At 38.2% G+C, this 17,689-nt stretch overlaps 1 protein-coding gene across 4 annotated transcripts in view; it reads right to left on the bottom strand.

Moving 5' to 3' along the window:
- LOC110384721 (cyclin-G-associated kinase) overlaps positions 1 to 17,689 on the bottom strand; it is a 49,980-nt gene that overhangs the window by 18,915 nt on the left and 13,376 nt on the right. For all 4 annotated transcript variants that reach the window (XM_062675021.1, XM_038019065.2, XM_038019064.2 and 1 more), the window contains exons 8-9: positions 10,729 to 10,956; positions 9,291 to 9,454 (exon numbers count right to left, since the gene is read on the bottom strand). In XM_062675021.1, the coding sequence (XP_062531005.1) occupies positions 9,291 to 9,454; positions 10,729 to 10,956 (392 nt within the window). The remainder of the gene's footprint in view (positions 1 to 9,290; positions 9,455 to 10,728; positions 10,957 to 17,689) is intronic.

Below are 17,689 nucleotides of genomic sequence, written 5' to 3' on the forward strand. Positions count from 1 at the left end.
AAAATTATAATTTGCGTAATTACTGGTGGTACTGTTACATATGCCCCTCAGTAATAACGTAATATAAATAATAATGCCGACTAAGGCATTCTTGAATGCATTGTCTCTATATAAAGACGATATATTGCTTAAGCGCGGCAGAACAGATTTGGCTTGAGTAGCGGAAACATATATCCTTTGTACTACTTCTTTAATAAAATAAACTCCGTGCCAGTCACCGTGTCCTTTTTTAAAAAGAGCTCCTGGACCCACCCCGTAACAGTGGTGTCAGAAGTGGGATAGTCAGTACGTTACACTGGCTATCCGGATTGTCTTGAGCTCTTGATTCTACGTTGCGCTCATTGCCGCTGCTCTCATCATCAATATCGTAAAGGAAGAAAACCTGCAAAATATCTTCAACGCCATCTTCAACATCGTGAGAAAGAAAAACTTACAAAAATCTGCCACATCATACCCGCTCGTGCCGGTCAGTATTGATCGGCTGGTGTCAACCTGACAAAAACACGCAAAAACCAATAAGACGTCCTGCTGGTTCCTGTGAAACAAGCCCGAAGATTCGCCCGAAGCTCCAGTACCCGTGAAAATTCAAGCCGCTGATTCGTCCCTACTGCACCAGTTCCTGCTGACTCGTTCCTGCTAAGCCGTTTGCAACGTTCCTGCTGACTCGTTCCTGCTAAGCCGTTTGCAACGTTCCCGCTGACTCGTTCCTGCTAAGCCGTTTGCAACGTTCCTGCTGACTCGTTCCTGCTAAGCCGTTTGCAACGTTCCTGCTGACTCGTTCCTGCCAAGCCGGTTCCTGCCGTTTGCGACATTAAGACTTCCAGTATAAGCCTGCCAAACGCCTTGCTGCCATCCCATCATCCGTGCGTACTCCGATGAAGTTAACAGCTCTGATATTCTTGCGGTGAGTGAATCATTCGTCTCGTATAACTATTACATTTTTTTAGTTGACCTTCTTTCTGCTAGTGTCTGTTTTGTTACTGTCAAAAGCGAATACTCGTAATAATGTCTACTAAAAGTGAAATAGTCTTGAGCGAACAATATCCTATTCAAGTACTATGTAATTTTATCAACCCATATAATGGAAGTCGGGAGACCCTTACGGCCTTCTTGACTAACTGCCAGGATGCGTTAGATCTTGCATCAGACAGTCAAAAAAGACTATTACTGAAATTTATAATTTCAAAGCTAGAAGGAAAAGCCAGAATAGCATGCTCAAATAAAATATTCGATAACTTCGAATCGTTGAGAGAATTTCTTCGTCAAAATTTTGGAGAAACTAAACACTACAGTCATCTATTTTTCGATTTGCAATCATGTAAACAACGTGCTGGCGAATCTGTGTCTGAATTTTCTTTACGAATCGATACGTGCCTAACCGAGATGCAGACCGAAATCCATAATTCTAATACATCAAAAAAAGACCTATCAGGTCGTATTGCCATGACAGAGGACCTGGCGATACACTCTTTTATGTTCGGACTGACTCCTCGTATCGGTAACATGGTGCGATGTCGTAACCCCAAAAATCTTAACGAAGCAATTAATATCGCCATTGAAGAGGAAAAAATCCAGAACTTCGTTGCTAAGTCTCATTCAACTCATCATCAACAGCCAAAATTATCATCACAAGCTAGTTCATTTAATTCAACAAAAATAGACACAAAACAAAAAATTCCACCTCAAATCGTTTGCAGTTACTGTAAAAACCCAGGTCATCACATTGCGAAATGTAAGAAACGCGAATACAATAACAACTTACGTAATAATTCGTATAATAAATATCGCCCGCTTAATCATATTCCACCTGACTCGGAATCTTCGCCTTTTAAATGTTGCGAAATCGAGAAAACCGACAGTAATTTAAACTAACGTGTCAGGTATCGCAAATGTGCCGGCGATTGCCTGCAAACCAAACAGGCACAAAATTACGTAACTCTACTAAATCGCAACAATGCAAAGAAATTATTAGGTCGTATGCACAAGCGTGCAAAACTACTTCTAGTTCGTTCACTAATTCGCCAATTAATTCGTCTCCTAATTCGTCTACTAATTCGTCTCCTAATTCGTTCACTAATTCGTTTACTAATTCGTTTACTAATTCGTTTACTAATTCGTCTACTAATTCGTCTCCTAATTCGTCTACTAATTCGTCTCCTAATTCGTCTACTAATTCGTCTACTAATCCGGTTACCAAGCCTTCTACTAAATCGTTTACAAAGTCACATGATAAGTCAACCCCGGTATCCGCTAAGCCAGATACTACTCGTAAATCAATCAGTCAACTTACCCCTCAAACGATGCCATCGGCGATATCTCAAGAATATTTGCCGACAGTGTACGATATTTCTCAGCATAAAAACACACCGTTACCTTACATACTTGTTCATACATCCCATACCACGAATCCTATTTCGTTATTAGTTGATACGGGAAGTTCAATATCTCTTATAAAAAGTACCAGTATTCCTTGTTTACCAGTTCTTGAAAATCACAAAATAAAATTCAAAGGCATCAATGACGTAAATTCACACTGTGAATCACTGGGCAAATTCCTTTTGTCAATAAAAACTAACCAATCGAATCTATCACCTTTTTATTTTCACGTAGTTAAAGATGTTAACCTGGATTACGATGGTATTATAGGATCAGATTTTTTAGACAAAAATAGTGCATTTATTAATTATTCAGAGAAATACCTGGGCATACTTAGCCCCTCTACGCAGCGTTTCAAGTTACATATGTCACAACCCTACTATATCGTTCCGCCAAGAAGCGAAATGTTTATTGAATGCGCTGTTACTAACCCGGAGTTAAAGGAAGGTTTAATTTTAAAAAACACGCATGTAAACTATCCTAGTGTGTATTTTTCTAAATGTTTAGTTAGTGTTAAACCAAATAACAAAATTAATTTGTCTGTCCTGAATACCTCTGAGTCGGAAGTAAGGTTACATGACCTATCTTTCACCCTCGAACCCGTGTCTCTGATTCTAGAAAATGACCCTCCGTCTAATACTTCCGACAGTACTCACGAGTCATGCTGTTACCAAATTAGTTTTAACTCAGTCCGGGAAAAACGAGTTCAAGATGCCATTCGTTGCGAACACTTAAATAAGGAGGAAGAAACATGTTTACGCAGTATCTGTTCCGAATTCTCAGACGTGTTTTTTCTTGAAGGCGACAGCCTCACGTGTACAAAAACTCTTGAACACGAAATACGCACTACATCTGACACACCGATCGCTGTTAAAAGTTACCGTTTCCCTGAGTGTCATAAAGAGGAAGTACATAGACAAATAAATGATATGCTACGTCAAAAAATCATTCAACCCTCTATCTCACCATGGTCAGCACCTATATGGGTAGTACCAAAAAAACAAGACTCCTCCGGTAAACCTAAGTGGCGTATTGTTATCGACTATAGGAAGTTAAATCAAGTAACAATTGGTGATGCCTATCCTATTCCGAACATCACGGATATCCTGGACCAGCTAGGCCACAGTAAATACTTTACCACTCTTGACCTCGCGTCTTCGTTTCATCAAGTCAAGGTGAAAGATACCGAAAAAACAGCATTTAGTGTGCCCTCGGGCCATTACGAGTTCACGCGTATGCCTTTTGGTCTTCGAAATGCTCCTTCCACATTTCAAAGACTCATGAATATAGTACTAAGCGGCCTTCAAGGCACTCATTGCTATACATATTTAGATGATATAGTCGCTTTCAACCACGATCTCTTGTCTCATTGTCAAAACCTCAGAAACATATTTCATAAGCTCCGTGAACACAACCTAAAATTACAACCGGACAAATGTGAGTTCTTTCGTCGAGAAGCACAGTATCTTGGACATATTATTTCAGATAAAGGAGTAATGCCTGACCCCAAGAAGGTTCTCTGTGTTACTAACTTCCCAGTTCCGAAGTCTCCACGTGATATAAAATCATTTCTAGGTTTAGTTGGTTATTATCGTCGCTTCATTGAAAATTTCTCCCATATTACTAAAGCTTTAACTAGCCTTCTAAAAAAGGACGCTACGTTTCAATGGGGTTGTGAACAACAAAAAGCCTTCGACGAACTGAAAAACAAAATAACCTCGGCTCCTATCCTTCAGTACCCTGATTTTACTAAACCCTTCGTACTAACAACAGACGCATCCAATTACGCTGTTTCTGCTATTCTTTCTCAAGGCGAAGTAGGTCAAGATCTCCCAATAGCCTTCGCATCTCGAACCCTGAACAAATCAGAAGGAAATTATTCTACAACCGAAAAAGAATGTTTAGCTATCATTTTCGGCACAAAAGTTTTCAGACCTTATCTGTATGGACACAAGTTTAAAATCGTGACCGATCATAAACCTTTGCAGTGGCTATTTAACTGCAAAGACCCCGGTTCTAAGTTAGTTAGATGGAGGTTAAAATTAGAAGAATTCGACTACGAGATTGAATACAAAAAGGGGAAGTTAAATTGTAACGCAGATTCCTTATCTCGCAACCTCGTTCATACTCTCGATGAACCAACCGTTTTACAACCACCCCCATACCTTGATGAACAGTCTCGAGTAGATGAGCCCCTTACGTTCGATGACTTGTCTCCGTTACCACCCCCCATAGACTTCAACGCCCCAGGTTCCGTCCCTTCAGAAACCCCTCTTGGACAAGAAATGCCTAGCCACCCTACTCAACCTCCTACAAAAGTCCCTTCTCCATCACTGCCCTCGCAACCGTCACCGTCAACTCCTGAAACCTATGAACAATATCTAAAAGTGTCCCGACAATCGAAAGATCCGTTTAACACAAATATTCAGGAATTTAACGACTCTCTACTTAAAGCTAAATGTAAGCTGATAGCCTACCCTACCTCAATTGACCTTGATGAGTCTGTACCATATTGTTCAGAAATCATAGAAATGTCCACAACTATGCCTGACATACGTGAAGTGGAGAGAGAACTGTACTCATTTTATTCTACCGGTAACGCCAGTCATTTATTTACACATTTGTTTGTCCGTGTTCATTTTTACGATGAGTTTACGTATAAAGATATTTTTAATGTTTTACGTTGTTACCGTGACATGATAACTACATGGTATAGCGAGGAAAAAGAATGTGCTATATCAGATTTCTCAGACCCTTACACGAAATTGTCATTTACAAAAATTTACAATATCGTTGCGTTTCTATTTCATGACACTCAAATCAAAGTAAATATTTACCATAACAATATCCAATATCCTACGCCTTCCGAAATCAAAAAAATATTAAGAGATCACCATGATTCCACGACTGCAGGTCACCCCGGAGTCGCTCGTATGTTAGGACGAATAAAAGAACTATATTGGTGGAAAAATATGCGACAAGACATAGAAAACTATGTCAAAAATTGCAAATCGTGCCAAATAAACAAACCGCTGCGCCAAGTTAATCGCTCCCCAATGATAATCACGTCTACCGCCACTAGAGCTAATGAAAAGTTATTCCTAGATTTAGTGGGGCCATTACCCGAAACACACCATAACAAATTCAAATTCATTCTTACGTTACAAGACGATCTCACTAAATATTCTCAAGCATATCCCATGGTCACATGCTCCGCCGAAGAAACAGCTCGTTCATTAGTAAAGTATATCTCCCATATCGGTATCCCTAAGATCATTATTACAGATCAAGGTGCTAACTTCTCTTCCGAAGTAATGAAGCAGTTAGAGCGTTTATTCGGAATAAAACACATTTTTGCTTCTCCATATCACCCGCAGACTTGTGGCGCCCTAGAAAGAAGTCATTCGACTCTGAAAGAATATCTTAGGTCGTATATAGTTGAAAACCAACATACATGGGACTTATATCTTAGAACAGCAATGCTAGCGTACAATTCCAATATCCACTCTACCACAGGCTTTTCACCATTAGAACTGTTATTCGGGTTTAAACCCTACATCCCTAAAAGTATAGACTCTCTCGACCTTAATACATACAGCGATTATATAAGAGCACTTAATCACCGGTTATATTACAGCCGTCAAAAAGCTTTACAAAATATAGAGTCGTCAAAAGAAAGATCAAAAAAATACTACGACTCTCACTCGAAACCGATTACCTATAATATTGGTGACATGGTCTACGTCCGTTGCCATCATAAGCAAAACAAAGCCTTATCTCCTGTATGGAAGGGTCCATACAAAATCATAAAAATAAACGGCAACCACACGGTCACCTTATTAATGAACCGTAAACACGTGCGTCACCATTATGATGAAATAAAATTAGCAAATGACGACGCACTATAGTCTTATTAAAGCTAACTCGTTTAAATAATCCCTTTATTTTCGAACATACTTAATTCTTTTACTCAAAAAGAAAAAAAATTATATTATAATTATAATAATAATCTTACACTGAATAACTATTTGAAACTTTTACTATTTTATATGTTTACTATTTTACAATATTTGATTTATTGGTGATAATAAACGAATGCTTACTTATTACTATTTCTGTTCCCTTTCAGGCCCATCTTAGTGCTATGTACAAGTCATCAAATCATAACCCAGATAACAGATAGTCCCGGTCTATACTACGATAGACTATCTGACGTCAAATTTACTAATGATAACTGGAATGTTGTAACTTATTTAAATACTAATAACATACAGTCTCATCTTGATAAAGTAGATCAATTATTTGAAAAAGTAAACTCTTTCTGTAAGGACTTCGAGTCCTCCAAAATACAGTTCGATTGCATGAACGCCATTTCGTCATTACAAAGTCAACACGATAATAACATCAAAAAGTTTGCATCTGTATCCTATCTTACTAGTAGTCGACAAAGTAGATCAAAACGTGGGCTACTCGACTTTGGTGGCTCTGTTCTTAAAACATTCTTTGGCACTCTAGATTCCAACGACGGTGTCAAGTTCTCTGATGCTATCGACCAAGTACAGTCAGACGAAAAAGCTTTAGCGCATCTTATGCGTGATAATATACATGTGATAAAATCTACAATTTCCACATTTAATAATTCAATGTTAAAATTCAGTGAAAACGAGAAACGTCTAAATAAAAATCTAGAAATCATAAATTCGGCATTCGAATATATTATAAATTCTAACGATAAATTACAAATAAAAACAAAATTTAATTCTTTATTCCAGTCCTTAGAAAGTATAATCATTGCATTGTCTTTCGATATCGAAGACATAAACAACGCTATTTTATTTAGTAAAATGAATATTTTGCACCCGACTGTACTCAGCCCATATCAATTATATGTCGAGTTGGAGAAACATATAAATGACTTACCTAAGCATTGCGAACTTCCTATATCAATATCTTTACAGAACATTCACGAAGTTATCGATATTTCTAAACTAGTATGCTACTATCATAATAATCGTATTATCACTATAATCAAGATACCCCTCGTGTTACCTCAAGTCTATAACCTTTACCATATTGTTCCTATGCCAGTTCCTTATGACTTAACAAAACCAGACACTTATGCACTTATAGCACCAAACAAGCCATACATGGCATTAACAACAGATCGTATGCTTTACTCACTGTTAGAAGACTTAGACAAGTGCAAATTCGTGAGTGAAAAGTGTTATATTTGTGAATTGGGTAATGTGTATTCGACGCTTGCGAACCCAACGTGTGAGACAGTTATCTTAACCGAAGTTGTCAATAAAGTTCCAAGTTCATGTTCGGTAAAACTCTTAAGGGGTCACGTAGATTCCTTCTTTAAACTTAATAAAAATAGATGGATATTTGTTCAATCTGAGCCTGGAAAATTACATGTAACTTGTTCTAGTAATAGTCTCAACTATGATTATGTTTTGTTAGGAACAGGAATAATGTCCCTGTTTAAAGACTGTAAAGCTTTCTTCAAAACATTACAATTTTCGTCTAGTGAAACATTTATTTCTAATGTAACAACTCAAGTAGCTAACTTCAACATTTTGGAAGATGATTGTTGCGAACGTACAAAACTAAATAAAACTTTAGCTAGACTTCCCTTGTTAAAATTAAATAATCTTAATAATTTAGACTCATTGTTACATGCCAGTATTCATCTAGATACTCTAGAAAAAGAATTAAATCATTTGGAAAGTCCTTCGCACTTTCAAAAATATGCTGTTCATTATATGTCTATAAGTTATTCTCTTACTGTTCTGTTTTTCTTGTACCTTATATTTAGATTTCGTAGATGGTTTTGTTCAAGTAAACATAATTCTCATTGTTGTATACAAATCTTTAATCAATGCAACAAAGATCGTAAAAACGATCATAATAATGTTACACAAACTGTGCAAATAAATAGTGAAAAAGATTATTCATGTCCTAGGCCTTTTAGGAGAAATCTTATGTTGTCAAATTCGTCTAATAATGTCGTCGTCGAGTAATGTTATAATAAATTATATTATTTTAAATAAATAAATTGTATAAGTTTAATTAATAATTATAATTAAGACCTTTAATAATTATAGATTTACTTACTATATCCTGTTTTCGTATTTTACTTAATAATTACTTAAGTGTTTTTGATATTGTACTTAACGTTTATTTCTTTAAGATATAGTTACTATTTTATTTTGAGTACTTACTTGTTTTATCCTGTATCGTATGTTTTAGTTTTCCTATTTTGTTATCCAAAACAAAAGCCAAATTCTATACTTACCGCTCTATTTCAACGTCAACGTCCGTGACCATTCATCGGTGACGATGAATCTTAAGGAGGGGGATGTTACATATGCCCCTCAGTAATAACGTAATATAAATAATAATGCCGACTAAGGCATTCTTGAATGCATTGTCTCTATATAAAGACGATATATTGCTTAAGCGCGGCAGAACAGATTTGGCTTGAGTAGCGGAAACATATATCCTTTGTACTACTTCTTTAATAAAATAAACTCCGTGCCAGTCACCGTGTCCTTTTTTAAAAAGAGCTCCTGGACCCACCCCGTAACAGTACGACCTCTTGAGAGTCCGCGCGGGCAGGTACCACCACCTTGCCTATTTCTGCCGTGAAGCAGTAATGCGTTTCGGTTTGAAGGGTAGGGCAGCCGTTGTAACTATACTGAGACCTTATAACTTATATCTCAAGGTGTGTGGCGCATTTACGTTGTAGATTTCTATGGGCTCCAATAACCACTTAACACCAGGTGGGCTGTGAGCTCGTCCATCCATATAAGCAATAAAAATAATAATAATAAAAAGTGGGACACTTTTTCAAGCTTCTCCCATATGAGACGGTTCTCCTCACCTCTACCCTCCATACCCGTAATACATACCTTATGATATTACTAAGCATATATAAGTATCTGAGTTGACTAGGCAGCATGTTGATGGGGGATCTCTTGACCGCGAATATCTGCAGCGCATCCTCCGGCACGGTCACCAGTTTCGAGTACAGCAGCAGTCCGCACACCAACATGCACGACATCTGTTTGCCGTCCTGCGCGAGCGAGAATAAAGTTTTTATCATTCCTTGATGACTCTTTTTTTTAACTGATGGTAGGACGTCTTATGAGTCTGCACGGGTAGGTACCACCATCCTGCCTATTTCTGCCGTGAAGCAGTAATAGAACTTATATTTCAAGGTGGGTTTTTTTTATTGCCTTTGTGGGTAGACGAGCGTACGGCCCACCTGATGGTAAGTGGTTACCGTCGCCTATGGACTTCAGCAATGCCAGGAGCAGAGCCAAGCCACTCGAATAAATTTATTTTTAATTTTTTCTAACTATAATCGACACTATTATTGGAATGGTACTGAGTGATCGGCAATTGAATGATTATGTTCATTTATTTTATATAACATCTGTGACTGTACCGTTACGCTAGAGTGCCGACTATTGCAAATTCTACCCTATGAGACACGCCACGTAACATCCGGCTTTGGAATGAGCTCCCCTCCACCGTGTTTCCCGAGCGCTATGACATGTCCTTCTTCAAACGAGGCTTGTGGAGAGTACTTAACGGTAGGCAGCGGTTTGGCTCTGCCCCTGGCATTGCTAAGTCCATGGGCGACGGTAACCACTCACCATCAGGTGGGCCGTATGCTCGTCTTGAAGTGAGGTGCTTTTCAGGATATTATCAAAATAACCCTTCTACTCATATCTGTTCATAAAATATTTATACCTACTGATACCATGTACCCTACGCTTTTTTACAATAAAATCATTTTGTCTTACACTATTTTTAATTCAAATTTATTTTCTACTTTTTATTTGGATTATCTATAAAAGCGTACTTTATTAGTTTTTTTAAACTATTATTTATTTTACATTTTTTAGTCGAATTTAAATTTTTTAAATTTTTTTATTTTTATTTTTTATGGTCATCGGTCCTTAATAAGTACCTATACCAAATTTCGAGTTAATCTAACGTTTTGAAGGGGGTCAAAATCATGTTTAAAGATTGCGTTACAAACATACATACGACTGAAGCTAATAAAAGCGTATTAAAAAGAGTTATCGACGCTTGAAAGGCAAACGTGACTAAGCGACAATAACTGCTTTGTACATAAATAAATAGGCAATAATTATAATCGATGCGCAAAAAAAAAATTCTAGGTCTATTAAAATCATTTCAATCCTACAGCTAGATTCGTTAAAATAGATTTTTTTTCAGGTATTTCAACTTTAAATTAGTCTACTGTAGAGTTCACGCATTGTCGCTTAGTCACGTTTGCCTTTCAAGCGTCGATATTGTTCAAGGTTGAAAACTCACTTGACACGTAATAACGATGGCGTTACGGTCGTCCTTGGCTAGATACTGGTACATGTGCTGCAGCAGCGCGTAGTAGGGCGCCAACAGCGGGGCTCGGTGCGCGCCCGTGGGCCACAGCGCGCGGCACGCGTCCGTCACGAGCACGTGGCGCCCGAACGTGAGGCGGCCGCCGCGACACGCGTTGTACACGCAGTACTTCCCGCCAGGGTGACGACTCTCCAGAAATGCCTGTATTTATTTATTTAACTTCATGCACAAAGGTACAATGGCGGTCTTAAAGCCTGACACATTCTCTAACAGTCAACCAAGGGTGGTGTAGAGAATCCTGTGGTAGGGTCATTACTTAATGCGAAAATAGCAAAATTGATAATAGTATTACATACATATAAAAACACACAACAACATATACAATATTATTTCATGATAATAATATAAAATTTACCCATATATCTATAATATATACATAATCACGATCATAAATATATTATACGATAACATGTCAAATTTTTTCCTACTTATTCACTGGTAGCTTAAGAAGCTATTCCAGCTACGCGCGGACGGGTAGGTGAGCTCACGGGCTCGACCTAAGAAAATTTGCACCACCAGCCCTAGCAAGAGCAGTGCTTCGTAGAATCTACCATCAGATCGGAAATGCGACCCATTGAGAAGATCCGGCGAGAAACTCAGTGGGCTGTGTCTATGTGTCATGTCGATATAAACGGGAGAATAACTCTTTTATAGCTTCAGGGTTCTAAAATTATATATAAACAATTTATGAACTGATGTAAAAATCCATACTAATATTATAAATGCGAAAGTAACTCTGTCTGTCTGTCTGTCTGTTCCTCTTTCACGCCTAAACGGCTGAACGGATTTTGATGAAATTTGGTATGGTGATAGATGATAACCTAGAAATGGTCATAGGCTATAAATAATCACGCCATCGTTCTTAGGGGGTAGGCAGTAGGCAGATAACTAAATTGAGTTAGTGATTTTTAGTCGTTTTTGTTGGGACTTTTGCTCTTTCACGTATAAAAGGCTGAACAGATCTTGATGAAATTTAGTAAGGTAATAGATGGTTACCTAAAAACGGATATAAGATCAAAATGATCACATCATAGTACTTAGGGGGTAGGAAGTAGGCAGAAAACTGAATTGAGTTAGTGATTTTTTTATGGTTTTTGGTGGGAGTTTTGCTCTATCATGCCTAAACGGCTGAACGGATTTTGATGAAATTTAGTTAGGTGATAGATAGTAACCTAGAAAAGGATATGGGCTATTAATATTCATGCTATCGTACTTAAGGCGTAGGCAGTAGGCAGAAAACTAATTAAGTTAGTGATTTTTAATAGTTTGGTATAAAAGTTTACCTCATTCACGCCTTAACGTCTGAACGGATTTTTATAAGACTTGGTTAATATAAAGATAGGATCCTAGGCACGGACACAGGCTACTTCTTACGGCGGGAAAATACCTCATTCCCGCGGAAATCTAGCGTGATCGTGTCAAGAAGCGAATGACGCCATAGCTACTGAAATGATTTTGATGTTTTTTTTTTTTTAAATGAGTGTTACTAAGACTTAAAGTTAGTATTTGATCACTTTTCTAACTTAGAGGGTCGGTAGGCGCCATAATTTAGGGAATTTATTATAAAATTTTGATGCATCTGTCTTTATTTAACAGTTTTACTTGGATCGAAACTTAGCGACATACCATCACACTACTTAACTTATGGGGTAGGAAGGTACCAAAATTCAGACTACTTTTTACTTCGGGAAAATTTCTCATTCCCACAGGAACCTATACACAGCTACCTATCTACAACATTAAAACTCTGTCTAGAATCACATTACGCCATAGCTATTGATCTGATTTGTATACGATTTTTTATTCAACTGACTGTTAAATTACATACAGATAAAATCTAATTACCTACACCACAGAATTAATATAGTACTACATAACTAGCTACGCTTTAAACTTGAGGAGGTAATTAGATAGATATTTATACGAACTTTATGTTCAGTAATAAATCATAGTGATAAGTTAATACTCATTTTAGACAAAGAAACGGATAGGTAATCAGTTCATCACCGAAATTATAACACCTACACTTAGTTTGTTTACTATTCAACGAGGGAAAATAATTCAATATAACGCAAACCTTCAAATCATACGTCGTCGTAGTGCATAGTTGTTTAGGTTCAATACGTTATTGATTGATTTAGATATTTAGGTTATAAGTAAAAAGGTTTGCTTTATCGAAGTTTTTATAAAAAATTGTCTTACGTTGTAGTTTTTAAAACTACCGATTTTAAAAATCTTTAATTATTGTTTTATTGTTTTCGATATGCCACGCAAACGTAAATCCAATCTAAGCCGTAGTTCTAGCAGAGCTCGAACTGCAAAAGTTGCTAGAAGCCAAGAATCTGAAGAGCAGACTCAGACGCGTCAGATGTTAGATTCTCAGCGTCATGCGACTCAAAGAGCTTCTGAGACCTATACGCAGACTCAAGCCCGTAGGACCTTAGATGCTGAGCGCCACGCATCTCAAAGGGCCTCTGAGACGTTTACACAGACTCAAGCCCGTCAGGCCCTAGATGCTGAACGCCACGCATCTCAAAGAGCCTCTGAGACGTTTACGCAGACTGAGACCTGTCAGGCCCTGGATGCTGAACGCCACGCATCTCAAAGGGCCTCTGAGACCTATACGCAGACTCAAGCCCGACAAACCTTAGATGCTGAGCGCCACGCGCAATTGATTGCGGCAGAGACTGACGAAGATTCACAAAGACGACGTCTTTTAAATGCTGAACGGCAGGCAGAAAGAAGACGTACGTTTTCAATGAGTACGTGGGAGGCATTTAATGGTGCCGCTTTTGAGTATGACCCTTTGATCGACTATGTTAATCACCGATTGGTTATCATTGGGAGAATGGATAAAAAATGCAGATATTGTGAAGCACTGAAATGGAAAGAAGAAACTCCAGGTATGTACTGTTCTGGTGGAAAGGTTAAAATTCCATTACTTGGCGAGCCAGAGGAACCTCTTAAATCTTTACTTTTATACGACAGTAACGAATCGCGCCGGTTTTTAAGCAGGATTAGAAAGTATAATTCTTGCTTTCAGATGACGTCATTTGGTGTAGATAAGGAGGTCGTAATGCCTGGATTTTCACCTACTTTTACCATCCAAGGACAGGTGTATCACAGGATTGGTTCCTTACTTCCCGCAAATAATGAACAACCAAAGTTTTTGCAACTTTATTTCATGGGCGATGAAAAAAATGAAGCTGATCGCAGGTGTCAAAATATACAAGGAATCGAAAAGGATACTGTTTTAAAAATCCAGAGAATGTTGCATGCGAATACGAGAAAACAACTTTAACATTGTACAAAGATGCAAGCAACTGGCCAATCAGTTTTACGTTGACATGTACGTTAAAGTTGAAAGCGAGAGGTTACGGTACATATCATTAAATCAAACTAAACTAAGAGCAGAGAATTACATCCATCTTCAAGACGCTGTGGCAAATGACGCTAATTTAAATCCAAATAACTTAGGTCGTATGGTCATTTTACCATCTTCATTTGTAAATAGCCCGCGGTACTTACACGAATATACTCAGGACGCGTTTGTTTATGTGCGTACACATGGTCGCCCTGACTTATTCGTCACCTTTACTTGCAACCCAGCCTGGCCCGAAATAGTCAATCAGTTGATGCCGGGGCAAAGCGCAATAGATAGACATGATGTAGTCGCAAGAGTTTTTAGACTAAAAGTTAAAAAACTAATGGATGTGATTAATAAAGGCCGAGTGTTCAGAGAAGCGCGCTGCTTTATGTACTCTGTCGAATGGCAGAAACGTGGACTGCCACATGTCCATATATTATTGTGGTTAAAAGATAAGTTACGACCCGATCAAATAGATAACATAATCAGCGCTGAAATACCGGATCCTAACATTGACAAGACTCTCCATGACATTATTGTAAAAAATATGATTCACGGTCCATGCGGACCCAAAAATCCACAGTGCCACTGCATGAAAGACGGAAAATGCACAAAAAAATTTCCTCGCAAGTTAGTGAAAGAGACCGTTCACAACGACCACGGATACCCGCAGTATCGTAGAAGAGCGCCAGCAGACGGAGGTCGAACAGCAACCGTGAAGCTCCGAAATGGTAGCTACGTTACGGTTGATAATAGTTGGGTAGTCCCCTATTCACCAATTTTATCAAAAATGTTTAACGCCCACATAAATGTTGAGGCATGCAGTTCAGTACGCGCCATCAAATATATTTGCAAATATATAAACAAGGGTAGTGATCAAGCTATTTTCAATTTTAGAAATACTGATCTTGCGAATCCCGTAGATGAGGTACAAACTTATCAGTCTGGTCGGTATGTCAGCAGCAACGAAGCCGTGTGGCGTCTGTTAGCATTTCCGTTGCACGAAAGGCATCCCACCGTGACACATCTCAGCGTGCATTTAGAAAATGGTGAACGCGTTTATTTTAATGAACACAATTTCCACGAACGAATAACTACTCCGCCAAAAACCACACTCACTGCTTTTTTTGATCTTTGTATCAGAGATGAGTTTGCAAAAACTCTTCTTTATGTCGAGGTGCCGAGGTATTATACTTGGGATGCAAGTAGGAAAACTTGGAAACGCCGCATTCAAGGTACTTCAGTTCACGATTGGCCTGGCGTCAAATCTGGAGATGCTTTAGGACGAGTTTATACAGTTCATGTTAGTAACATGGAATGTTTTTGTCTACGCATGCTTTTACACCATGTGCGCGGACTTACCTCTTTCAATGATCTAAAAAAATACAACACACAAGATTATCCTACATTTCGAGAGGCATGTGAGGCAAGAGGATTACTGGAGAATGACAACCATTGGGATGTGACACTGGAAGAAGCTGCTCAATGTAGATCAGCAGGCAAGATGAGAGAGCTATTTGCTGTATTAGTAGCGACATGTGGTCTTTCAAATCCTCAACAATTGTGGGATAAATACAAAAATGATATGACCGACGATATATTGCACAGATTACAAGAGCAAAATCCCAATGACACGTACAGTGATTTAATTTACAATGAGGGTCTGACAAAAATTGAAGACCAGGTTAAAACAATTTCTAGAAAGGATTTATCAGATTATGGAATGATCAGACCACAGAGAACCGAGGAAATCAGTAGCGATTTAATTCGGGAACTAGATTACGATACTGCTTCCTTACAACAACAATTGACAGAGTCTGTTCCACGTTTGATCCCAGAACAAAGGTTAGTATTTGACAATGTTTTCAAAAAAATCGAAGATGGCGAAGGTGGTTTGTTATTTTTGGATGCTCCCGGAGGCACGGGAAAAACCTTTCTTTTAAACTTGCTTTTAGCGCAAATCCGAAAAGATAAAGGAATTGCTGTAGCAGTTGCCTCTTCCGGAATAGCCGCCACTCTGCTCAATGGTAGTCGAACGGCACATTCGGTGCTTAAACTGCCATTAAACTTAGCCCATGAAGAAATGCCAGTCTGTAATATAAGTAAAAACAGTGAGCGTGGACGTATGTTGCAGCAATGTAAATTTTTAGTTTGGGATGAGTGTACTATGTCCCATAAAAGAGCAATTGAAGCTCTAGATCGGACTTTGAAAGACATCAAGAGTAATCCAAATATCATGGGGGGGATGGTGGTACTTTTAGCGGGCGATTTTAGACAGACTTTGCCGGTTATCACTAAAGGCACCCCTGCAGATGAAATAAATGCGTGTTTAAAAGCGTCAACGTTATGGGTGCACGTAAAAACGTTTAGTCTGTCTACAAATATGAGAGTGCAACTACACAATGATGTACAATATGGACAATATGCTGCTGCTCTTCTTAAAATTGGAGAAGATCGTATGGCAAAGGATGGTAATGGCATGATTACATTGGATCGTGAATTCTGCAATGTTGTGCATAATCCAGATGATCTAAATAACTTCGTCTATAGCGAACTGCTAACTAATATGAGGAATAGAGACTGGTTATGTGAAAGAGCAATTTTAGCGCCGACGAATGAAATGGTGGGACAGATAAACGAGCAAATTATGTCACGCGTGGAAGGTGATATTGTTGAGTTTCTCTCTGTAGACACTGTAATGGATACTGAACAAGTAACATCATACCCTGTAGAATTTCTTAATTCTTTAGAACTGTCGGGAGTACCTTCACACAAACTGAGGCTGAAAGTAGGCGTTCCTGTCCTTTTAATGCGGAATTTAGATGCACCAAGACTGTGTAATGGCACACGGTTGCAAGTGACACACCTCGGTCGCAATATTGTAAAAGCAATCATTATGACTGGAATGGCAAAAGGAGAGAACGTTTTAATCCCCCGTATACCCATAATTCCGACAGATTGGCCATTCCAGTTTAAGAGATTACAGTTTCCGCTGAAAATCGCATTCGCTATGACGATAAATAAAGCTCAGGGGCAAACATTAAAAGTAGCCGGCATTAATTTAGAAAAGAGTTGTTTTTCTCACGGACAATTATACGTGGCTTGCTCACGTGTTTCAAGTCCACAGAATCTCCATGTGTTGGCCAGAGAGGGAAAAACAAAGAACATAGTTTACAAAAATGTACTACAGTAATAAGTGTAATAATACTTATTAAAGTAATAATACTTTTCATGAGTTCTGTCTCATGCGAGGGTTGGACGTTGGTTGTTGAGCGACAGGAGGTTTTAGTCGGTTCGACTCCGACATGCCCCACCCTCCATCCCCAGTGGAGGGTGGGAGTCCGGCGATTTCCTCCTGACAAAAAAAAAAAAAAAAAAAAAAAAAAAAAAAAAAAAAAAAAAAAAAAAAAAAAAAAAAAAAAAAAAAAAAAAAAAAAAAAAAAAAAAAAAAAATATTTAAAAGGCCTCTTATTTTTAGCTTCCTACATTATTATACTACTTACATTA

This window comes from Bombyx mori, chromosome 22, assembly GCF_030269925.1.
Source record: "Bombyx mori chromosome 22, ASM3026992v2".
Classification (NCBI taxonomy): domain Eukaryota; kingdom Metazoa; phylum Arthropoda; class Insecta; order Lepidoptera; family Bombycidae; genus Bombyx; species Bombyx mori.